Source organism: Hakea prostrata, chromosome 1 (assembly GCF_041222555.1).
Source record: "Hakea prostrata isolate BN-2017 chromosome 1, UWA_Hpros_2, whole genome shotgun sequence".
Taxonomy (NCBI): domain Eukaryota; kingdom Viridiplantae; phylum Streptophyta; class Magnoliopsida; order Proteales; family Proteaceae; genus Hakea; species Hakea prostrata.
The window spans coordinates 57127777-57153182 of record NC_142600.1 but is presented as its reverse complement, the minus strand read 5'-3'; the positions used below and the strand labels follow the sequence as shown (position 1 = coordinate 57153182).

The 25406-nt window shown below is 37.4% G+C and overlaps 1 protein-coding gene across 1 annotated transcript; it reads left to right on the top strand.

Moving 5' to 3' along the window:
* The first annotated feature begins 1050 nt into the window (after window positions 1-1050).
* LOC149029172 (Cox19 family protein (CHCH motif)) lies at window positions 1051-23903 on the top strand. Its single transcript, XM_089140879.1, has 3 exons — window positions 1051-1313; window positions 7414-7490; window positions 22139-23903. Exons 1-3 carry the CDS (start codon window positions 1223-1225, stop codon window positions 22184-22186), a joined length of 216 nt encoding a protein of 71 aa, XP_088997005.1. The 5' UTR covers window positions 1051-1222; the 3' UTR covers window positions 22187-23903.
* The last annotated feature ends 1503 nt before the right edge of the window (window positions 23904-25406 follow it).

The following is a 25406-nucleotide window of genomic DNA, read 5'->3' as shown; positions in this document are numbered from 1 at the left end:
CCAAGAAAAAGAAAAGAAGTATTTAATAAAACTCAAGTCAAAGATAAAAATTAAATTACATAAAAATAAAAAATTATATTAAAGAACACACGTTGCATTCATTACTGGTATATATATATTTACTAGGGGTGTCAAAACCTAACCCGAACCGTTAAAACTGGACCGAACCGGCTAGCTATAGCCCGAACTGGCCCGGACCGAATCTTAATGGGCTGTGTCTGGGCTGAACAACCTCAGCCCGCAATGGTTCGGGTTGGGCTGGGCCAGCTCGTGTGTGGCCCGCTAGCCCGAACCATTTGGCCCGAAATAGCCATAACTCGAACCAACCCGTTAAACCCGTTATAAAGAAATATTAAATAAATTAAATTTAAATGTAAAAGAATTAAAACCTCCAAGTATCAATTGTTTTCCTTAATAGTTTTGCTTTGGAATATGCAAACAATAAGCTTGTCAAAGCTTTTGCCATTTGGAAGATGGGTTTAGAAAATATATAACAAGTATATTATCATTTGGAAATCTTTTAATGCTTTATTTTTTTTCCATTTTTACAAGTATCAAGAAGGGGGAGGAAAATCAGCAGAGACAACCCACTAAAATTCATCAAGATGCCAGCTTTCTTTGGTATATTAGTTCTATTAGTTTTATTTCTTTGTAGAAAAAAAGTTTTTGGTTTTGAACACCCAACACAAAAGACTTGAAGATAATTTAATGCTTATATGTATTCACATACTCTTGATAAATTTCATATATCAACAAGATATTCAAAACATACCACTAAGAAACTCAAATCCAAACCGTTAGTAAACCGAATTCTAAACCGTTAGTCCAAACCGTTGGTCAGCCTGAACACAAACCACAACAGCCCGAAACCGGTTCGAAACCGTTATTTCCTTAATGGGCCGTGTTTAGGCTGAGTGTTTTTCAGCCTGAAACCGTTAGGCCCAGCCCGAAACCAGCCCAACCCGAACAGTTGACACCCCTAATATTTACCATGTCTTGTTTGTTCTTCTCCGTAACTCCTAATTCCTCGAGTACGCCCACCTGTCCTGCCGTCCAGCCCTAAGAGATAAACAGATGATGCGACACGCGATTCATGCGTGGGCCATTGGGCTGGCCGTGTATCGTGATCATCTTCCGTAGATAAAAAGGCAAATAGAACTGCTTAAACTGAAATTCGAAGTTTTCAAGAGGAGCCTGGAAGAGCAGCTGATAGGTAGGAGACATGGCAGCGTCGGCAGATTCAGAATCCTATCCAAGTGTTTCTAGACTCTCCGATTCTTCGTGTTACACCCAATATACTGCTTCTCTCAAGTGTATGTCGATTTCAATTTTCCTTCATCTTAATATTTTATTCTTTTCTTTCTGAATTTCTATTCAGAAATATGAACGCTGAATTTCTTAAAGTACTAGACATTTTGATGCTTAGATTTCAGAACCCACCTATCTTTCCATCTGTGGAGTCTTTTTTTTAGTTTTAGCTCAAGAGTTTCTTTCGCCTCTCTTGGTTTTTCGATGATTTGAAATTTAATATTTGATATAAGCTGCCTTGATTGGATCGATCATTTTCAAAGAGTCTAGCATTGGATATAGGGAACTTTGATGATTCTATGTTAGGTGATGAAATTGGGGAAAATATGCTGGCTTTTCAGGACTGGACATTCTAAATTCGGTATTTGATTATTGTTGGACATGTTAGATTTTTATCGGAACTAACTTAGAGGAGTTGTATATAAAGGGGTTAAATTCTTCTGATAGATGTATGCAATTGTAGTGTAGTAAAATTTTAATAATGTGTCATTTTTTAAGGGTTAATATGGTTTATTTTATTTTTTAACTTGTATGTGCATGAAGCCTCAGAAGTGGTTTGATACCTTAAATTCATTGTGCTGATATTGAAAATTTAAGTCACAAAATAACTGAAAACCATGTCTTGTAGATAACAGGCCCAATAGGTAGCAATTATGCTTGATATCAGTTTGCATTTGCATTGCTTGTGAGCCTGGAGAATCTTTTCTCCTTTTTTTTGTCCAACTTTCAGGACAGCTTTAGAATTGAAGAAACAGAAACCTTGAACAAGTCATAGTGCGTTAAAGATCAACATGACCATGCGTGGCCAGACTATAAGTTCAATTAAAAGTCACAGAAGTTCCAAATAACTGAAGCAAAAGGTTTCCTCACAAAAACTGAGATAGTAATGCCATGCTAAAAGTTTATTCATCGACTATAAAAAAGCACATTGCATTAGTTGAAGATAAAACACTAATGATAATGGAATACTGTTTTCAACATTGATGTTGCTCGAGCAGTTTCTGGCTTCGGACCCATATATACATATCTAGGTACAGGTTAGAAGTCAATTAAGTGGGTGGGTCTTCTTAGTAGCATGACTCAAGTGTATGGGACTCATCCAAGCAATCGAAAATTTTAGACAGAATTAACTTCAAGCAATTATCAAAACATTATACTAACATTTTGCAAAACTGAATTGGAATGACTAGATGATAACCTGGAAACATGTTCAGTTAGTTCAAGTAATAATTGACCTACCCACTAGGAGCTCATGTTTGAGCTTCCTATCTCTCATCTCCCCTCACCTACAAAATAGGATATTGTTGGTACCTACCAAAAAGTCAATAGTGGGGTCTTACATGCAAGGATCAGCCATTCATAGCATGATGTAGTGTTGTTATTCTATGTTGTATTTTATGTGGAATGCGTTGCTGAGTTGTCGTTTTATGAGTCTATATGTTCTCATTTTAAGTGACTGGAAGGCGGTTACTGACTAGTGGTGGTTACGTATGAAATGCGAGTAGTGAGAGTAGTAGGAAGTGTTGTAAGTTATGTAAGCAAGTATGTGTAAGTTCTTATTCATGTTCTAATCAATAAAATAGAGGCTATTGTGCATTAACTCAGCTATCTTTTTGTGAGAGTGAGGCCGGGATCCCTATATGGAACCAGACGTATCTCTGTGAGTTCCTATTAATCTTACTAAACTCTCTTCTGTCAAGATAGGAGACCAACTAAGGAGAAGTATTTCCCATGAAGATTGAGATGGACCCATGTAGAGGATGTGGAAACAAGTGTGGCTAGGGAATGAGCTGTAATGCGTATGGTGGTGTAGCTTATAGGTCCCAGCTGCAAGCGGTCTCCTACTAGTTTCTCCAGTTGAAGGTTGATTATTGCATTACCTAGCTTTAGGTAATCCCCTACGTCAGTCTTCTAATAAGCTACCAAGCATGAACCTCATATTCCCTATAACGCACCCTTCTGCAAGAATACCCTTCCTTCTTCCCCACATGATCCCGTTACCCAAGCAATTTTGTCAGCACTGTGAGTCTCTACTCCTTCACACTAACTGTGCTTTCATTACTAGACCTCATCCTCCCGCCCTTGTTGTCTCCACACAACCCACATGAACTTGCAGCGTTTTGTGTCTCCTTGATGTGAATATAGATTGACCCCCTGGCCGAAACCTATAGTGGGCCCCAAGGCACGCCAAAGCAAGCTGGCCGAACCCTAGTACAGGGGTATTTTGGGAATTTTATTCCCCTTTTCACTGCTGGATTCTAATTCCAGAATTCTAGCTGTATTAGTAGAGTCCCAGTCTATTTTAAATTTCTTATTTGAGTTGTGATTGAGTTGGTTTCATTAGTTAAGTTGTAGTTAAGAAGATAAGACACTTTTTACACGAAGAGTTCCAGAGTTTCTATCTTTTAGGAGTTTATTTTTATTGGAATTAGTCTTTATTTGTGGCTGTGATTCACTTAGGTAAGGAGATCCTAATCCAATATGAATTTCCAATTAGTCTAGAATGTTCTTGTAAGGGCTATAAATAAGCCTCATTGTTCATTATAATTCTTAAGTCTGGGTGAAGAAAAAGTATTGATATTGCAGCCAAGAAAGGTGCAGCAGGGTTCTATTTGGGTAGGACCTTGCGGTTATTTAGTTCTCTCAATCCTCTCCCTGTTTCGTGCGATCCAGCAACAGTCTAGCAACACTACAGCAGCCATTCAACAATTCCAGCAAGCATCTTTCATGAATTTTCTGCAAACCAGTGAGTAAATCCCCTCCCCAACCTGCCCCACTTCTTTTCTTCTTCCTTCTTTCTCCAACCCTGCGCAACTCTAGAAGTACTCTTCCCTTGCTGCTGCACTACTGGCAGCATCTCCTAGGTCCCTGCAAGCCCCTAAAACCCTCCCCCTTCCATATGACAACCCTAACCCCTCCCTGCCCCTTCCCTGCCTGTGCAACCCTAAAATCCAACCCCCCTGCTGTCACAACCCTGACAGCAGCTCACTCCCAAACACCCGACAGGCCCTAATTCTCTCCCCCATCCCGTATGACTTTGCCTGGCCGCTTCCCCACCCTTCCCCCCTGGCCAAAACCCTAAGTGGGGCCCCTTGGATGGCTCCAAGAGGCCCCCTGATCTGGCCGAACACGCTAGTAGTGATATTTAGGCATTATAGCCCTCTTTTGAGAGCTGAAATTATTTTCAACTCTATCTCTATAGTTCAAGTTTGTTTTTATTTCTTAAATTGAGTTTATTTTGAAGTGGTCTTAAGAGTTGTGTTTGGATTAAAGTTTGTTTTGTGAGTCCTTAGTTATCTTAAATTAGGGACCTGAGGTTTAATTAAAAAAGATTTCAGCATGGGTTTATTTAACTTAGTCTAATAATTAATAATTAGCATGTGTCTTTTAGTACATTCCAAATCAAGAGTTGAGGTCCTTAAGTAATTAGATTCCAACTCAAGAGTTTTGGTCTAATGGTGGGATCCTTGTCTATTAAGGATTCCCACCGAAGTTAGAGTCTTTGAAAGCTATACATAGCTTAACAGTCTTATGTAATTTTCAGTTTAGATTGAATGACATTTTGAGTTTGTGGAACATAGGGTCGTGGTTCTCTTTGGGAGGGCCACGGCAGATTTCAAGGAGTTTTTCATTCACAATAGCAGCTATTCCAGATTCATAGCAGCCATTAACAATCATCAGAAAGCTTCTCACACATGACACCCCCAACCCCATTACTCTCTCTTCCCTCTCACGTAGACCCTTCCCCACCCTCCCCTGCCTTGCGTGGCACCACAAGGACATCCCCACCCCCGTCGCACCTTCTCTCACTCCCTTCCCCTTCTGCTCCAGCAAGCCCCCACCCTTCCCTCTTGCATTCGAAGGCCCCTCCCCTCACTTCCCCTTTCTTCATTGCGATGGTCGTAGGCCCCTCCTCCCCAGCCCGTTTAGCCTTCTTTTCGCCTTCCCTAGGAATGCACCTAGCCCTTGGATTTAGTTCTATTATTATTTTCCCACTTCAGCCTAGTTTCCTTAGCCCAGCAAAATTCTGCTTATCTTCTTCCTTAGGAAGAAATTCTGCAGATTTTTAAACTTAGAAATTTCTGCAACTTCAAAGCTTCTGAAGTCTAAAACCTAATTCTATTACAATTCAGACCCTTCCATGCTCCAGAACCTTTTGAATAAGGCCTGAACTTTCAGGGGCAGCAAGTGCAGGCCCTTCCATAACCCTAGCCAAAACTTCCCCAACCCTTGTTTCAATTTTAGATCTGAACTACTGTTGCAGCAGGTTTCAGAGTTACAGAATGCCCTAAACACCTTGAATAGACTCTCCTCTTTGCTGGAATTCCTGGGCATAGGAAAATTTCCAAAATACCCTTAGCATTGGCTTGTGTTTACATCACTCCCCTACCATAGTGCCCCTTCTTTCCCTCTCTTCCCTCCATCGCAGCACCCCTGTTGTTTTGGCTTGCTGCAGACCTGAAACAGGAAAAAAGAAAAAAAAAGGCAGAAAAACCAAAAGAAGAAAAAGAAGGAAAGAAGAAAGAAAGATGAAAAGAAAAGAAAGAAAAGAAGAAAGAAAAGAAAAGAAAGGAGAAGAGAAAGACTGCCCAAGACCTTCAAACCCTTTTCCCATCCCATTCCATGTGTTAAGCTATTTTCCCTCCGAAGTTTCCCTAATCTTTCCCTTCAACCCCTATCCATCATAAGATCCCTCCTCAAACCCAATTCTATTTAGAAACTCTAATTTCCCTTCCATTCTATATTTGTCTCATCCCATATTATTCTTGGGTATCTAAAACCTTTCCAAGGGTGATTTGTTAACAATCCTAACTTGTGCCTAATGTTTTCCCTTAGTTTCTTAGAAATCCACAACAACAACAACAACAACAACAACAACAATAAGCCTTGTCCCAACTAAATGGGGTCGGCTACATGGATTCTTGCCCTCCAATCATTTCTGTTCGAGGCCATGCTAGATACAAGGCCTAAGCTATACATATCCTTTCTCACCACTTCTCCTAAGGTTATCTTAGGTCTACCCCTAGCTCTTCTAGTTCCTTCAATATGGATTATATCACTTCTCTGTACAGGAGCATTTATAGGTCTCCGTTGAACGTGGCCGTGCCACCTCAAACGACTTTCTCTAAGCTTATCACTTATGGGAGCAACTCCCAGACCAACTCTAATATGATCGTTATTTACCCTTAGAAATCCACAAACATCCCAAAACCTTCCCATAATATTTTACCCTTATTTGCTGGAAGATTCTTGGCAAATCCTTAATTCGAGGGAAATTATCCTAGAAGGCCTGACCCTAGAAGTGGGTTCACATCACTCCTACCCAAACCCTTTGTAAAGTGTGAAGAAAATTGGAAGTTACAGGCTAGCTGCAGTCACTGCCTGCTTCCCCGAAAGCTGGCTCATAAACCCAGTTGCAGGTATGAAAGATCTATTATTGTCCCAATGATGGACAAAAAGAGAAATGTGGATAGTGAAGGTCTGAGGGATGAGTTCTTTCAGAAGGAAAGAAGTGGAGGGATGCAAGAACATCATAAACTGACGGAGGAAGCAGTGTCCTGTGCCTTTACTACCCAATAGCATTGAGATGAGAGAAACACTTGACCTTTCTGGTACTATCCATTAATTGGCTAGTGCCCCATTCCTTGGGTCCATTGGGATCCAATAGCTGAGTCATGGTTGGTTCTTTGATCTCTTAATTGAAAGCATGATTTGCTGGAAATCTGAAATGGAATTTGGAAGGAAGCTAACTTCAATGCTAAATTTCTGTGGTTTTATGAAAATTATATACACATAAATAGCTACCAAATTCTTTGTAATTCGATACCTTATTGTGGTTAGCAGTTACTAAACTAGGTTTCATCTTTTGATAAAAGACTATTTTCGGTCATGACTTTTTTTTCAGCATAGCCATAGATATGAAGAGAGAGGATACCTTCTTAGCCTTTGTACCAATTTAAATTCTTATGCAAACGAATTGGTTACAGGGGAAGCTTCTTGCTAAGTTTTTGTTGGCAGTAGATTCTTGCGTTTGGATATTATTGATATTCTCCTGCTTATATTTTGTCTTTCGGCCAGTATCAAATAATAAAGCAATATTTGCAGGCCTGGAAGAATTTACAGCAGACAAGAACAAATGTCAGGAACATTTTGATGTTTACAAGGAATGCAAGAAGAAGGAGGTAGCAACTTCATTCTAGTCAACAATTGCTTCCTCTCCTCTCTTCCCTCATTATTGTCTGTTTCTGCTAGTTTTGTTCTGAGATTTGTCTGGCTTGTTCATTATTTCAATCTCATGCTTTTCTTTGATTACATGGATATTAGTTAAACATACACACTATGTTTTGCTCTTTGGAATACAAGAAACAGATGATGGAAGCTTTGTTAGGATTGATTTTCTTTTCTTTTTTTTCCCCGTTGGTTGGGGGTAGGGGTTGTCATGTAAACTGTTTCCAGGAGCAGCATAGGGCCTAGGGTTGCTTTCCCCAAACCCGATGGCCCCTATTCATACCAGGGGCATTTTGGTCATTTTGACAACTTTTGTGGAGTTGAAGGTTAGGGTGCTACTGGGTCCAACTTGTTATTAGGACCCTGGATCTACTTTTGTTTTTTTTATTTGAGTTATTAAAGAGTCCTTTTCTAGGTATGATTCCTAATTTGTGAAGGAATCCCTTGGTTTCTGTCTGTGTCTTGTTAAAATTCCATATCTACTCTTAGAATCCAAATGGGATCCTTCTAGAGTGAGATATGATAGAATCCTTGTTTGAGTTAATGTCTTTAGTCAGGTAAGAGTCCTACATAAGATTTGTTTGCAGGTTAGAATCCAAGTTAGTGTTTTTTGGAAGTTGAGTCCTTTTATGTTTTCCTTCATGTAGGCTAGTCACTCTGGATTGTAACAAATTTGATTTGAATTATTGAGTAAAGCTAAGAATTGAAGGAAGAGCAGTTGAGTCGTGGGCTTGCTTGGCGGGTAGCTTGCAATGGGTTTGTGAGATTGAGTTTGCTAAAGATCTTCTACTTTCCTTCTCCTACAAGTAAGTACTGCGTCCCCATCCCCATCTATAGCCTTCCTTCTTTTTCCACCATCCATTTAACCCTTCTTTTTTATTTTCTTGAATTTTCAGACTTTTCTAGAGACCCAAATTTCAAGGTTATCTATACCAGTCTAACCACTAGATTTGTCCCAAACTTTAAGAACCTCATTCCCTCAACCCTAGTGACCTTAGAACCAATTTGACCCCATTCTAACCATCCGATTTCAAGATACAATTGTTTTTTTGAATTTTCATACTTTTTGAGACCTTAAAAACAAGAACCTTAATATCTTTTAATTTAGCCATCCAAGCCTCACAAACTTGGGGAATCATATTCCTATATTATTACCTACATTCCCTCCAAGTTTCAGCCCATTTTGACACTTATAGACCCAAGGTTCCATCTCAAGGAATTGATCTCATATTTCCCATGGGATGGGTTTCTTTTATTTGAGATCCATAAAAACATATCTAACTACAAAACATTAACCTAAACTTTTCCCTAGGAAATTATCTCTTCACAACCCATATCAAAAAGGAACCCGGTATCCCTTAAATTCCCAAAACCCTAGAAACCCTGATTCCTCTCAAACCCTAAAATTTCAGCACAGTAAGTGATAAAATTTACCCATAACGAATCCATTCCCTTCAACTGTAGGGTATTCAAAACCCTAATTGACTGCTGATTCTGTTGAAGAGGATCCTGGAGTGAGCCTAAATCTAGGGCATTACTTCAATCAGTCAAACCTTAGAATCTGGTTCACATCAGGATGTGGTGGGGGGAACCTAACCACCTTACTGGAAAAATCTCTCTCATCAAGAAACCCAACTGAACCTATACGAATAAACCCAAAAACAAAAGTGAACAAACTTCTGTTTAAACAATGATAAACCAGCACTGTCTGCCTGTACGAAACGAAGAAGCTATGCCTGCTCAAAATGGAACTTAAGAGTTGATAGCAGCTTACAGGGCAGGTGGCTTAGCAATCCCTTGCTCTTTTAATTTACCCATTAGAGAGAAGATGATACCCATGGAGGAAGTTGCAGAGACTGACAGCCTCCTGACGCAATTACTAGTAGTTCTTGAGATAGCAAGCCTTTGGGTAACAAAACTCACCACCATAGCTAAATTGGAATTTATGTGTTATATATCTGCAATTTATATGTATCACCTATTCTTATGCTGCATTGTTCAGTGAATTTAATAACGAATTCCTGTCAACTCATGCCAAGTAGATTTAATGATGAATTGAATCATTGGGTGAATCAGTACTTCTCTTTTCATGTGGAAGTGCTAGAACAAGGAATTAGAATTAAGTGCTAGAGTTACACAAAAACAGCAGTTGTTGGAATACTAGTACATATTAATCACTGGCCAAAAAAAAATTACTTGTTTAATATCTTATATCACACACTTAAGTGGAGTTCTTGTGAATACTCTTGAAACTTTATTTTCCCCAAAAGGGTTTTATAAAGCAGCCTAAAAAACTGGAACCTCTCCCTCTCACACAGAATAAATTAGTTTTTCATAATATTCTGTTTAGGAAAAGTTTCCTAAATAGGTTATATTCAATCTAGATCCCCTCCCTAGTAATCAAGAAACAAATAAAATCAAATCTTTCACATAAGACCAAGTCTAATCTGCGACTTCTTGACTAATTCAGTTGAAAGGTAAAAAGTAAAAGTAAAAACATTAACTTTACACCATGTTTTGATACTTCCCTCAAGCTGAAGCATACAAGTCACCCAGGCTCAGCTTGGAACAACTATTCTCGAGGATGGGCCCAAAAAGAGGTTTGGTGAAGATATCACCAGACTGGTCCAAAGAGGAAACAGAAGGTGCTACAACCTTTCTTGTAAGGCCAGCCTCGCATACAAAATGACTGTCAACTTTTATGTGTTTTATATGCTCATGGAACACCTGATTGTTGGACCCACAAGGATCTATATTATTCCTATAATAATTAAAGTAGGTGTTATGAATATAATCAACGAAAGCGTAGATGAATAAAAACCTCTAGTGTGTTGTTGTTGTAGATCCGCTTTCTTTACTCTCCTTGAATCTTTCAAAGCCTTTCACTCTTAGGAATCCTTCGCTTGAGAGCGTGTGGAAACAACCTCAAACCTAAAATATTATACGTGACGGCTACGGGGATTCAAGAAGCTATTTATAATGTAAAACCCTAAGTTTTAACTATTCCCACAATAGTAAATGTCAGTAATACCCCTAACTAAATATCCTGAATGAATATGGGCCTAGATAAAAGACCAGTGTTAGTTAAGCCTACAACCCAACAATCTCCCACTTGGGCTACACTAACATTGGTACCTTTACGTAAGTATTTGGCCATTACTCCCATAATCTTTCATCACTCAGAAAACCGGATTCAACCAACAAACAATTAATGTGAACGACAGCAGGAGATCCTCCTCAATATACGGAATACAATTATCTGCCATTACAGTCATTAACAACTTGTTGATATGAATCGTTGGGGTGTATACAAGAGGTAAAGAATGCCAAATATTATGGATCACAAAAGCATTCCCTCTTGTGGGTCCTTTCCTGATCAATGATCAGCCTACCTCGAATTTCCTCATTGGTAGAATACTCAGATAATCATTATAATTTAGCAAACCGCCATGATCGATCTAACATTAATATCTAAATACAACAAAACCGCCCATTGGCAAAACTGCATGTGGCAAAACCGCCTATGGAAAAACCGCCTATTGGCATAACCGCTTGTGGCAAAATTGCTAATCAGGATTTAGGCTAAATACCACCATAAATCAGAACTTTGGCTAAATATCGCCATTGTCATTAGAACCTTGCCTAAATACCGGCATTGTCATCAAACAACAAATGTAGCAAATATAAATCTACATTATTTACCTTAATCATTAACACAAGATAAAAATGAAAGAACCATCTTATTAATGAATAAATTTCATAATGAAGTTGAAGAATGTTGAAAAAAAAAACAACTCTCACTAAATGAAAGTATCAAAGATTCTAAGACACCTATATTGAAAACATGATTCTTAAAAACTCCCACTGAACGAAAGTATCAAAAGATTCTAAGACACCTATCTTGAAACATAATTCATAAAAACCCCCTCTGAATGAAAGTATCAAAAGATTCTTAGACACCCATACTGGAAACATGATTCTTTAAAACTCCCACTAAATGAAAGTATCAAAAGATTCTAAGACACCCATACTGGAAACATGATTATTAAAAACTCTTATTGAAAGTGCATTAGAAAACGAAAGACATCTTGATGGTACTGTAAATGACATATAAATTATCCAACCATCAATTTTAGGCATGCATTTAATAATAATGACAAAAATATACATTGCCAAAGAAGGAAAATTACCATTATGCTAGTAAGAGTTGCCGATTTTTACTACATTTCAACCTTTGGGTTGAGAATGCACTAGTCCCCTTACAATTTGCAATTGTCGTGGGATTTTCGACTTAGAAGGTGCCATCACTTTTGGGTTAGTGGTATTTCTAAGTCATCATATTCCTTTAAAACATGTGCATTATCATACTTTGATGATGATACCTCTGGGTGAACACCATCAATCTTTTGCAATAATTATATACCTTTGATCACAAAATATCAGGATGAAAATTATATTTTACCAATTTGGTGGGTTCCATATAATTCTATCATGATATTATGTAATCCTATTTGCAGATATATATAGTGGGATCATTTCAATTAGAAAAAGATATGCACATACAATGTAAACAATGTACGAAAGTTTTTTTATTTTAAACAATTTCAAATAAACCCCAGAAAGGCGGTAAGATGGCTCTCCACTACTATTGAAATGATCAACAGCAAACAAGGCCTTTACTATATTATTCAATTCTTCCACAAAAAGTTTGACCACGTACATGTCAAATCCTTTTTATAAGGCGTTTACTAAAATCTGTTTCCAATGATTTCAATGGACATATTATTAATACTTTAAAAATTAGAGAAAGAAAACTGGAAAAACAAGAATATAAAAGCACTTCAGTCAAAAATAGATTATAATCCCTTTAGACATTCTGCCTCAACAGCACCACTAGTGCAAGCTACGTGTCCTGTTCGAAACATGAACAAATATCTCATCTTTTCCACTGTTTCCAGAGCCACTCAATGATAAAGGACTCTTCATATCTAGTACAAAATCTCTGTACCTTCATCAAGAAAATACAATACGGGCTACAGGTTATCAAGATTGAAACAGGAGTAAAAGAACATATGGCATTTAACCAAGAAACATGTAGAGAAATAAATAAAAAATAAAACCATAGATAGAAAAATAAAAAATGCAGATAATTAAAACCGTCGGCTGCACTCCCAAGTGTTAGTTCTTAGATTAAAATATAACCAAATCAGTGAGAGCGATCAATTAACAAGAACCTAAAAACACCCACAAGGACAGGATTCAAGATCTCATCTTTCCAAAACATAAAATTTCACGAAAGATCCAAGAAACATAATAAAAAGAAAAACTTTTATGGATTAACATGGATTAACAAATCATGTGTATTATTATATTCCTCCCATTTGGATCCCAATAATAAATCAAATCAACAAATGATCTAGGGTTTCAATTAAATCCTAGATCCTCCCATTGGATATAATCCAAAATAAAATCAACAGAACACCTAGAAAATCAAACGATAAAATCAAGAATTCATAACCTTAATTATTATAGAGTGAAAGGCTTCGGAAGATTCAAGGAGAGTAATTAAGGTTATGAATTCTTGATTTTATCATTTGATTATTTAGGTGTTCTGTTGATTTTATTTTGGATTAGATCCAATGGGAGGATCCAAGGTTTAATTGAAACCCTAGATCATTTGTTGATTTGATTTATTATTGGGATCCAAATGGGAGGAATATAATAATATGCATGATTTGTTAATCCATAAAAGTTTTTCTTTTTATTATGTTTCTTGGATCTTTCGTGAAATTTTATGTTTTGGAAAGATGAGATCTTGAATCTTGTCCTTGTGGGTGTTTTTAGGTTCTTGTTATTTGATCGCTCTCTCTGATTTGGTTTTATTTTAATCTGAGAACTAATACTTGGGAGTGCAGCCGACGGTTTTCCTTATCTGCATTTTTTATTTTTCTATCTATGGTTTTATTTTTTATTTATTTCTCTATACGTTTCTTGGTTAAATGCCAGATGTTCTTTTACTCCTGTTTCAATCTTGATAATCTGTAGCCCGTATTGTATCTTCTTGATGAAGGTACAGAGCTTTTGTACTAGATATAAAGGGTCCTTTATCATTGAGTGGCTCTGGAAACAATGGAAAAGATGAGATATTTGTTCATATATTGAACCGTACACGTAGCTTGCACTAGTGGTGCTATTGAGGCAGAATGTCTAATGGGATTATAATCTATTTTTGACTGAAGTGCTTTTATATTCTTGTTTTTCCAATTTTCTTTATCTGATTTTTAAAGAATTAATAATATGGCCATTGAAATCGTTGGAAACAGATTTTAGTAAACGCCTTATAAGAAGGATTTGACATGTACATGGTCAAACTTTTTGTGGAGGAATTGAATAATATAGTAAAGGCCTCGGTTGCTGTTGATCATTTCAACAGTAGTGGAGAGCCATCTTACCGCCTTTATGCATGCCACTCAGATGCAAATTCTGATGGACATGTGGATGCATGATATGTAGACTGTTGATTAATCAAGAGGTTCTTAAGTTATTCGGAGACCATATATGAGTGAGAAAGTTCTTCCCCACGTCCAGTAGAGTGCATGTAACAGAAGAGGTGATGTCATAGACAAAATCCAACCCAAATTGTGTGGGTTTTTTCTCTTCTCTATTTAATTTTCTGGGGTTTATTTGAAATTGTTAAAAAAAAAAAAACTTTCGTATAGTGTTTACGTTGTATGTGCATATCTTTTTCTAATTGAAATGATATATATATATATATATATATGATTACATAATATCATGATAGAATTATATGGAACCCACCAAAGTGGTAAAATATAATTTTTATCCTAATATTTTGTGATCAAAGGTATATAATTATTGCAGAAGATTGATGGTGTTCATCAAAAGGTTTCATCATTAAAGTATGATAATGCACATGTTTTAAGGGAATATGATGATATAGAAGTACCATTAATTCAAAAGTGATGGCACCTTCTAAGTCGAATATCCCACGACAATTGCAAATTGTAAGGGGACTAGTGCATTCTCAACCCAAAGGTTGAAATGTAGTAACAATCGACACTTCTTACTAACATTATGGTAATTTTCCTTTTTTGGCAGTTTATATTTTTATCATTAATATTAAATGTATACCTAAGATTGATGTTTGGATAATTTATATGTCATTTATAGTACCATTAAGATGTCTTCCATTTTCTAATGCATTTTCAGTGGGAAGTTTTAAGAATCATGTTTCCAGTATGGGTGTCTTAGAATCTTTTGATATTTTCATTTAGTGGGGGTTTTTAAGAATCATGTTTTTAGTATGGGTGTCTTAGAAACTTTTGATACTTTCATTCAGTGGGAGTTTTTAAGAATCATGTTTCTAGTATGGGTGTCTTAGAATCTTTTAATACTTACATTTAGTGGGAGTTGCTTGTTTTTATTCAACATTCTTTGACTTCCTTATGAAATTTATTCATTAATAAGATGGTTCTTTCGTTTTCATCTTGTGTTAATGATTAAGGTAAATAATGTAGATTTATATTTGCTACATTTGTTGTTTGATGATAATGCCGGTATTTAGGCAAGGTTCTAATGACAATGGCGGTATTTAGCCTAAATCCTGGTTAGCAATTTTGCACAAGCGGTTTTGCCACAGGTAGTTTAGCCAATGGGCGGTTTTGGTGAAATTAGATATTAATGTTAGATCGATCATGGTGGTTTGCCAAATTATAATCAATATCTGAGTATTCTACCTATGAGGTAATTCGAGGTAGGCTGAACATTGATCATGAAAGGACCCACAAGAGGGAATGCTTTTGTGATCACATAAGGTTTGGCATTCTTTATCTCTTGTATACACCCTAAGGATTCATATCAACAAGTTGTTAATGACTGTAATGGCAGATAGTTGTGTTCCGTATATTGAGGAGCATCTCCTGCTGTCGTTCACATTAATTGTTTATTGGTTGAATCAGGTTTTCTGAGTGATGAAGGATTATAAAAGTTATGTACCCGTGTTAGTGTAGCCCAAGTGGGAAATTGTTGGGTTGTGGGCTTAACTAACATTGGTCCTTTATCTGGGCCCATATTCATTCAGGATATTTAGTTAGGGGTATTACTGACTTTTACTATTGTGGGAATAATTAAAGGTTAGGGTTTTATATTATAAATAGCTTCTTGGGTCCTCGTAGCCGTCACGTGTAATATTTTGGGTTTGAGGTTGTTTCCACACACTCTCAAGCGAAGGATTCCAAAGAGTGAAAGGTTTCGGAAGATTCAAGGAGAGTAAAGAAGGCATATCTACAACAACAATACACTAGAGGTATTTATTCATCTACGCTTCCGTTGATTATATTCATAGCACATGCTTTAATTATTACAGGAATAATATAGATCTTTGTGGATCCAACACTGATTACTTGCAATGTAGATGGCATCTTAATTGGCGCAAAACATTTTCATCCGTCAATTGATGGGAAGTCCCGGCTCGAAAAGGAAGGATTCCATCCACGTTAACTTTGTAGTGGTTTGGGCTTTTGCTTTATACTCAGCTTTTGCACTTGATCGAACAATAGTGGGCTGCTTCTTGCTTCCCAAAGTAACAAGGTTGCCACCCACAAATTTACGATATCTAATTGTTGACCGCCTATCATCAATCTGCTTCTGCCCCATCTGCATCAGAAAATTTTATAACATCAATGACTATGAGAATGACAGATCGGTCCCTTTCAGGGTGCTCCTTAAGAAACCACAATATACGACAAATTGCTTCCCAATGTATTTGAAGAGTGCATGAATTGCCTAACCATTCTAACAGCAAAGGGTACGTCCGGCCTCGTAACTGTTAGGTAATTATCTTCCCTACTAACTTCCTGTATTGATGAGGATTTTAGAGTCTTCACTATCAGTGGTGCTGAACTTTTTATGAGGACCCCTATGGGTATGAATTGGTTTGGCAGCAAGAAATCCTGTACCAATCAGTAAGTCAAGCACATACTTTCTTACGACAAATTAATTCCCTTCTTGCTGCAAAGTACTTCAATACCTAAGAAGTATCAAAGTGGACCTAGGTACATCATTTGGAGATGGCAATGAAGGTAAGTTTTTACATCCGCTATACTGGTAGCATCATTGCCGGTGATTATGATATCATCAACATACACCAAAAGGGTAATAATGGAGTTGAGTTTCGGCAGTGAGCAAACATAGAGTGTTGGAGTAAGCATTATATAAAACCATATTGGATAACAGCAGAGCTGAATTTTCCGAACCACACTTGAGAAGATTGCTTCCGTCCATAATAGCCTTATGAAGTCTACACACTTTTCCTGACATCTCCTATTGAGCAACAAATCCAGGAGGTTCTGCCATGTAGACTTCCTCTGCAAGATCACTATACAGGAAAGTGTTCTTAACATCCAATTGGTAGAGAGGCCAATCAAGATTGCTAGCCAAGGATATGAGAACTCTCATGGAATTAGGTCGAGCCATTGGAGAAAAGGTTTCAAAATAATTGATCCTAAATGCCTAAGTTTAGCCTTTAGCAACTAGTTGGGCTTTAAGATGTTCACTGGACCCGTCGGGAAGATAATGGTGTAGAACTAAGGACAGAGGACATCACCTTTTCTAGTAGGCAAATCCACAAGAGACCATATTTTTTGTGATAATAATGCATCCATCTCAATGCCCATAGTAGCTTTCCACCCAGGATCAGAGATGGCTTCAATATGAGATTTTTGGAATTGTATTAGTAGATAATGAGGGCGATTGGTAAGTCTGAAGGCTCAAGGATGACTTGATCAAGGGCTGCACTGTCTTCTGGCACTGAAGGAGAATGCTGTTGCTGCCTGCATTGATACACCAACATTGGTCAGGACTTCATGGTAGGTGGAAGTGGGACAGGAATATCAAGGGATTTATCAGGAAAAACAGCAGTTAAATCATCTGGAGAAGAATAAAATGGGGTGTCTTCAAAGAAGGTGACATCAGCGTTCACAAAATGATGGTTTGAAATCGGGTCAAGACAATGGTACCTTTTGAGTATGAGAATATCTAGGAAAAAAGCGTCTTATTGCAAGTGGAGATAATTTGTTGACTCTTGGCTTAAATTGATGGAAAAAAACACATACATCCTAAAACACGAGGTGGAATTGGGAACAAGGATGCATTAGGGTGCAAAATATGAAAAGAAAATTTTATTACCTAGCGTACAGGAAGGAATCCTATTTATAAGAAAACAAACAGTAAGAATGGGGTTACACCAAAAATGTTTAGAGATCTTCATCTTAACATAGTAGAATGAACAATATCCCACAAGTGTTGATTCCTATGTTTAGCCACCCCTTTTTTTTTTTTTGGGGGGGGGGGGTGTTAAGGGCAACCTGTTGATGTATCATCTCTTTTGGCAGACAAATTTCAGAATTATCCTTTTGAACATACTCAAAAGCATTATTAGAGCAAAATTTTTTAACACAACCATCAAACTCAATTCTTATATCATTTTAAAAATACTGAAAAAAAGAACTATGACAAATCTTTTAGCAAGTACACCTAATTCAAACAAGAATGATCTTCAGCAAAAGCTGAGAAAGTAGCTAAACCGTAATCTACTGTGGACACCGAAAGGACCCCGGATGTCATAATGGACTAAAGAAAATAATCAGGAACTACATGTATTACTGGTTACCTCTAGCAGGAAAAGAAGACCATTGATGTTTTCCCAATTCACACGCTTCATGCTGGAGGTGAGAAGTAGACTGAGAGTTGGGAACGGTAAGTTGAAGTTTTACCAAAGATGGATGACCAAGTCGATAATGCCATTGGAGAGGAAAGCTAGTAGTGGATTGATCGTGTTACTAACCAATAAAAAATAAAATCCTATATCTAGCTAGCAGAAAGTACGAGGTCGAACTATGGGGAACTAAAAGGCTAAATTACTAAGATTGAATTCAATAAACTAAATTTAAATTAAATCTATTAATTAATGCAAAAACTTTAACTATGAATACATGAAGATCTTTGGGATTTCAAATCCCCAATGCTTTTCCCTAACTGATATAACTCTACACTTCAAAGCAAAGTATGAATGATCTTCCTAGATATGCCCTATCTTCACAAGACGATATTCTTTTGCTGAAGCTTGGCATGCTTAGTTTGTTGAGCTATAGAACATCTTTGGTCAAACTCAAACACAATCAACTAGAAGATATAGAACAATCAAATTAATGAAATAAGCATGGTTCATCTACATCCCAAAGAAAAGGAACTAGTTACTCATTATCAAAGTATGTGGTCTTCTTCTTCAGCAATAAGAGAGATGAGAGCCAAGATCCGCGTTCGCTGTCTTCTCCTTCTTAGTGGTTGGCTTCTCTTTTATGTCTCCCGCACATAATGAATCCCCTCTCTTTACCAGTCAATTCAACCTTTTATTCATCCGGATTTTGGAAAAACTTAAAACTAGAAAGTTGTAGATATTTTTGATATCGTTCTATAGCATCTTGAATCACCACAATCCGAGCTCATACGAGAGAGATATGCCCAAAATACTGAAGGTAGGTCTGTTTATTCGATTTTCGGATTTATTACCAATTTTGTTCCTTAGACCTCCACCTATTTCCAATTTGGCTAAGATCTCACTTTTCATGATTTCTTGGGCAGCAAGATTGGATGCCATGATTTAAAATCTACCAATATCTAATATATTTGCCAACTTTACTCCATATTATCTCTAATAACCAAAATCACATTTTTCCTGAAAAATACACAAAAATAATCAATTAGCTCTCTTTTAATTAACTAAGTATGGGAAATTAAATCAAATAAATAATGATAAATGCATGCTTATCATGGATGCAACAATATTGGTAGAAGGTCAAGTGCTATTTAAGTAGTACAAGCCCAATTGCTCAAGCACTCCACCAATCGTCCTTCTTGTTTGTAGAACCTTAAAGACACAATAAGAAGAAAATAAAGTAATAGATAGTTCAGATTCTTGGTTAGCTGACTAACAAATAGCAAACTTAAATAAGGGAAAGGTCCATAAAGGTTGTGGGAGAGACCACTCCATGTCCGGCTACCTTGGTAGTAGAACCTTCGGTGAGAATAACAGCTGAAGAGTTAGCACGACTATTTAAGGATGAAAACAAATCAAGCTTACTACTTATATGTGAAGAAGCACTAGAATGGAAGATCCAAGGTGTGGAAGTAGATGTGAGATACCTAGAGTTACCTGTATCAGCCAAGGTAGCAGAATATGTGGAGGAAGTGGTGGCTTCTAGCTGTTGTAGATATTTTAGAAGCATACTGTAGTCATCAGTGGAGATATTAGGTCCAGTTGAAGGACCTCCAGAAGAGGATTGCGTGTTGCCATCTGGGTTAGGATCACTAGAAATATCAACAAATTCAGTGTTTGCCAACTCATGAGCCCAATCAAGCTTACTGTGCTTTGCTAACATGTGTCAATAGTATGATTAGGCTTTCCTCAAAAGGTGCATTGACAGGAGGATTTGTTGAATTGCTGTCGAGCAGACCCTCTTCCACTGGATCCATGACCACGGCCACTGAAGGATCCTCTTCCTTGATCAGCAACAAAAGCAGAATTTTCCTCAGTGAGGGCAGCAACAGTAGCCTTGTATGGAATAGTGGCCAGTTGATTAAGTCGAGAGAAAACCTCATTGAGGTAGTACTTTGACTACTTTCTCTCTAGTAAGTAATTGACACTTCACACTTTGATAATCAGGATGCAAAACAGTTAGAAATTTTGCCACATGAAATTTTGCCCTCTGTTGTTTCAATTGGTCGAGATCAGCTGTCAAGGGCTGATACATTTGTAATTCCTAAAGGTACACCTTATGAAAACTGAAATGTCACTAAGTGACTTGTTTCCTTGAGAAAATTGAAATATATATCTTTTTCATAAAGCTCATAGGTGTGGGAAATATTCTTAGTCAGTGAATAGCTCTCATAGAGGCTGTCCTACACTCTTTAGGTGATGTGTGAAACATTGCATTAGTCGCAATATTAGGTTCAACATAGTTCCATAACGAGATCTTAATGATCGAATTTTCACAAGCCCAATCATCATGGGCAGCAAAAGATTTAGGGAAGGTCATTTTTATGTACTCAATTTTCTCCTTTCCATGAGTGTAGGTTTTAACACTGGGCCCATACCAAATGATTAGATACACCATTGAGTTTAATAGATGCAATTTGCACATTCAACATATCAGGAGATGCCTTAGAATTGGCTATGGCAATATGAATAAACCAAGTTATAGGGGTAGATAACTGAACAAAATAAAGACTGAATAGCCAAGCAACACATTAGCAGCAACAGCAGAGTAATGAACTCTAAATTATAAAGTAGTTCAGAATAATGACACCTGATCAGCAGAATTTAGAGGGGAAAAAAAACTTAAAATTGTGGTATCCTCAGCCATAGCAGAGAGCACCTGTCGACATAAATCAGAGACAGCATCACAGGTATAAGTAGCCTTCAAGGCCTTCCATCGTGTAGCAGATTTCAGTACAAACTGCAGGCTCAAAAAGCAGTATTCCATATATGAAAACCCAGACCTTGAAGCCGTAAATAGATTATAATCAGACCTCTTGAAGATGACTTCTTTTCACATTATTGTCTGTCTGATTCTGAAGCAAACACGGATGGTAGGTAAGAAGGGCTTAAAGAGGACTCTCAAACTCAAGCTGCTGTAAGTGCATCTCTTCTCCTCACGCATAGAATAGATATGCTTACCACAATATTCTTTTTCTGGAAGAGTTTTCTAAACAGGTTACGATCAATCTAGATCCCCCCTCCCTAGTAATCTAGAAACAAATAAAATCAAATGTATCCCACGAATGTCTTTCCTACATAAAACACAAGACCGTTGGCCAATGTAAGACCAAGTTTGACGTGGGACTTACTTGACAGACCCAGTAAAAAGGTATAAAATAGAAGTAAAAAAAGAAACATATCTTTACACCATCGTTTGGCAAGTGGTAAAGAAATTGTCTTATTGCCCGTCCTTCCTCCGGATGGGGTGCCAAGTCCAAAGAGCAAGGTAGGCAGGACAGATGGCTATATTCCTAGGTCCAATCCATGGTCTGGTTAAAGGGGTGGACGCACAACCAGTGCACTAGTATTTGGCTGATTTGGAATATTAGAATTGGTGGTTACAGGGTAACTTGTTTGATATGTGACAAATTTACTTGAAGCTATTGGAAACTGCTGAGGATTGAAAATAAAATTGTGTATTAGACTCGTTTTGGTTGTTTTGTGACGACAGTATACGATTTTGTTTTTGCATTATAATATTGGTGCAGACCATGTCATTATACATATTTACTTCCATTGTTTTTTTTTTGTTTGGTGTCTGTGTGTTGGTTTTTCCTTTGTTTTTTGAGGGAGTTGTTTTTGCATTATAATATGGTGCAGACCATGTCATTATACATATTTACTTCCATTGTTTTTTTTTCTCTTTTTTGGTGTCTGTTGGTTTTTCCTTTGTTTTTTGAGGGGGGGGGGGTTGCGATGTAAGAATATTGATTGAGAATCCTTATAATTCCTTGTCTTGTGGCATTCTCATTGATTTTATGACAGAGGGAAGCGCGCCTGGAGCGTAATAAGAAAAGATCTTTCTTCTCATGAAACTTGATGGGAGGATCAGAGAACCAAATAACATAAGAGAGGGTAAGGATATTCTGATCCCAAGTTCCCCAGGACTAGATTGTATGTTGATCATGTAGCATGAGAACTCTTAAGATCCAAATCACATCAGTTTTTGGTTCAACAGAGAGAAGTTAATATCGTGATGGCTGTACTTGTGAGATTTTGATTACTCTTGATCAACTATATAAACCTGGTAACATCTTTTCATGCGAGACAAAGTGTTAAGATATCTGTTGCAATTGCTGCCTGGAACCCTTATCTGCAGACCATTGGGTTTAGTGAAGCCTCTAGCTCAGATTTTTATTTGCAGCAGCAGCTGCTGCCAGCTGCCGACGGTGGAGATTTCGCCACATGTAAAAAAAGAATCAAAGGTGAGGTTTTAATTGTAAATATAACTTTTTATTTCTACGCTCAAGGGTTTAAAAGTTTGCAGATTTACAAAATGAAGCCCATCACTCTACCCGATTGTAATCCCTTTTCTTCTTTCGCCCTAGCTGAACCCATATTTTACAAGCCCTAGAGAGCGAAAGAGATGTTTCTCTCCACCGACTCCGTCAAATGGAGCTCTCGCGTTGCCCTTTCTCCGTCTCTATTTGGAACTGCTGCTACTCACACAAGTAGCCTGTCTTCAGAATACCCTAGTTAAACCAATCTCTCGCCCTTCTCTCCACTTTTTGTTTTCTTAGTCCCAAAACATAAAACCCATCTCTGGATCCCATGAAAACTATGTAAATGTAATTTAGATCTAGACAATTTGATCCCTTTGTTCCATTTCTTGAATTTTTTTTTTTTTATTATGTGCTTTTGCGATCTTGTGTCTGCTCTCAAAATCTGAAATCCCAGAAGAACTATTTCCCTGTGATCCTTGAGATGTCGACCCTAGATGCCCTCTAATAGCAGCAGCAGTAGCAGCTATGATGTTGCCTTTAACGTCGCTATTGCATCAAACCCATGAGGCGGAGCGGCACCTCATGGAGGTGAAGCTCAACTAGGTACCCCAAACTACTGAGGCAATCTATTTCCAACCCCTAAATTGCTATTGTGGTTGCTGCTAGTCTTTGACCAAAGCAGCAGCACAACCCTCGACCTTCTCTTTTAAGTTATGGGCTTAAAGAACAATTTCATCTTCAACCCTCTTCTGATCCTCAACACTTCCGTCCAAAATGGCCCGATCTCTACCGGCCCTAACATTCCTCTTCTTTTCTCCACCCGTTTGATTTATAGACAGGAACAATGAGCCCAAAGGGTAAATAAGCTTTTGTATCATTTCATTAGGAAAAGATACTGCAGAACTAAAGCCTCACATCATTCATCAAATAGTTTACCAACAATAGATGATTTGAAACTACAACCCGCACGATAAACTAAAACGAGCAATGAAGTTTCACCAATAACTATTACAAGTTGTATTAGCATCTATATGGTTATGGACTAAAAGGAAGTCACATTGAGAAGCAGAACTAATAGCCTAAGACAACCAGAGGCTTTGCTTGTTCTCTGTTTTTATGATAGCCAAAGACAAGATCGATTGATTTTAGAAGGGCGGGCGAAAGTAGAAAAGGGATGCAGAGTCGTATAGAGTGAGGGACTTTATTTTGTGAATTTGCATACTTTTAAAACCCTTGAATGTAAAAACAAAAAATCATATTTATGATTAAGCCCTCACTTTAGATCTCATTCCGTTGGATTGCCATTTGCACATATGGCAAAATCTCCACCGTCGGCAGATGGCTGCAGGGCTGCTACAAATAAAAATCCTTCTAGCTCTTAAAAGGATCGAGAACCATAATATGGGTATTTTGGACATATTATTTTCCATATTAATAAGGTTAAATATGATTTCGACCGAAAACAACAAAAAGGGTTCAAAGATGGCGATATATAACAGATACATTGCAGCATTCAATTGATCACCGCTGATCAATGGATAGATTTTGGTGGTTTATTGTCTTTATGTCCCTCAACATCATTCCATTCGATCACTTTTTGGGTCATGTCTATGTGGTTGTCTATATACACCTTTCACTTCCTGTACTTCAAGTCTTCAACTGGGAGATTCAGTGAACTACTAGTCGTTTCCAAACTTGGAGTTTTCCTCTTGATGTTACTGGTTCTGAAGCAAAGTCAAGGAGAGGATGTGATTGTGAAGTCTAAAAGTAATTGCAAATGCACAAGTCGAATTGAGGGAGATGTAGTAATATATTTTAATTACTTAAGCAATACGAGAGAGAGGTTACGATTAATTAGATTAAATCATGGTCCTTCGAAAACTATTAATAACAGTCCTAAACATATCACAGTAAATAAAAAGAAGGTTCCTTAAAATCATGAAATCTTAATCTTGAATGAAAAATACTTGGACTGATTTTAAATTCTACTAGTCCTAACAACCAAATCTAGAATTGCTAAGGCTCTTTTTGGTATCATTTTTTCATTCTCTATTATGTCTATTTAAAACCCTGTTTTGATATAATGTTACAAAGATCTTTGAGGATCTTTCACTCAATGGAAATTCCAAAACTAGGAACCTAGGGGATTTCTAATTAAGTTAGGTCGAACCCAGTTGGAATTTGAAGAAAATTTGACAACATCGTATAAGAAAATCACGAATTGATTGGAGAATTTACCTTTAATTTTCTGGATACGTTTTCTGATTTCCTCGGTGCAAGCTTCGTAGTGCATGCGGACCTTTAACACCACAATGATCACTTGCAAGCACAAGAACCAAAGGAAAATCTAGAATGATTCTAAAACTAAGGAGAAGCAGAATCAATTCACCGTTCTTTTTCTTCCTTCATCGCAACACTACCAGTCCTCAATTTCTCGATAGCGTCAATTTTTTCATCGCTCTTCCCCTTTTCATGTTTCAATTCAGAGACCTCTTGTTCCAACAATTGGATCTTTTGACTCAACTCTATAATGTTGGTATCTTTTCTAATATATCCCCTACTTAATAATCGATGTCCGATGCGCGTCATTGCCGATGGCCGCGTCTGCCATTAATGAACCTACTTGCAGAGAAATAGAAAGAAGAGGAATTTAGAAAATGAAATCTACAACCAAGATTTGACATAACGATGAACAAGGAGAAATGAAAGAGTAAAAACGATCGAATCTTGCAAACTAGAGATAATGAGGAAAACTTACCTTTTAGGGTTTCTAAAACCTATCGCTTTGCAAGTTGGTGATGTCACGCAGC

Bases quoted from the DNA above. Each gene is read 5' to 3' on its own strand.
- LOC149029172 (XM_089140879.1), top strand. From the start codon at position 1,223: ATGGCAGCGTCGGCAGATTCAGAATCCTATCCAAGTGTTTCTAGACTC. The intron at 1,314-7,413 runs GTATGTCGATTT...CAATATTTGCAG, and splicing joins ATATACTGCTTCTCTCAAGT to GCCTGGAAGAATTTACAGCA. The intron at 7,491-22,138 runs GTAGCAACTTCA...ATTTTATGACAG, and splicing joins AGGAATGCAAGAAGAAGGAG to AGGGAAGCGCGCCTGGAGCG.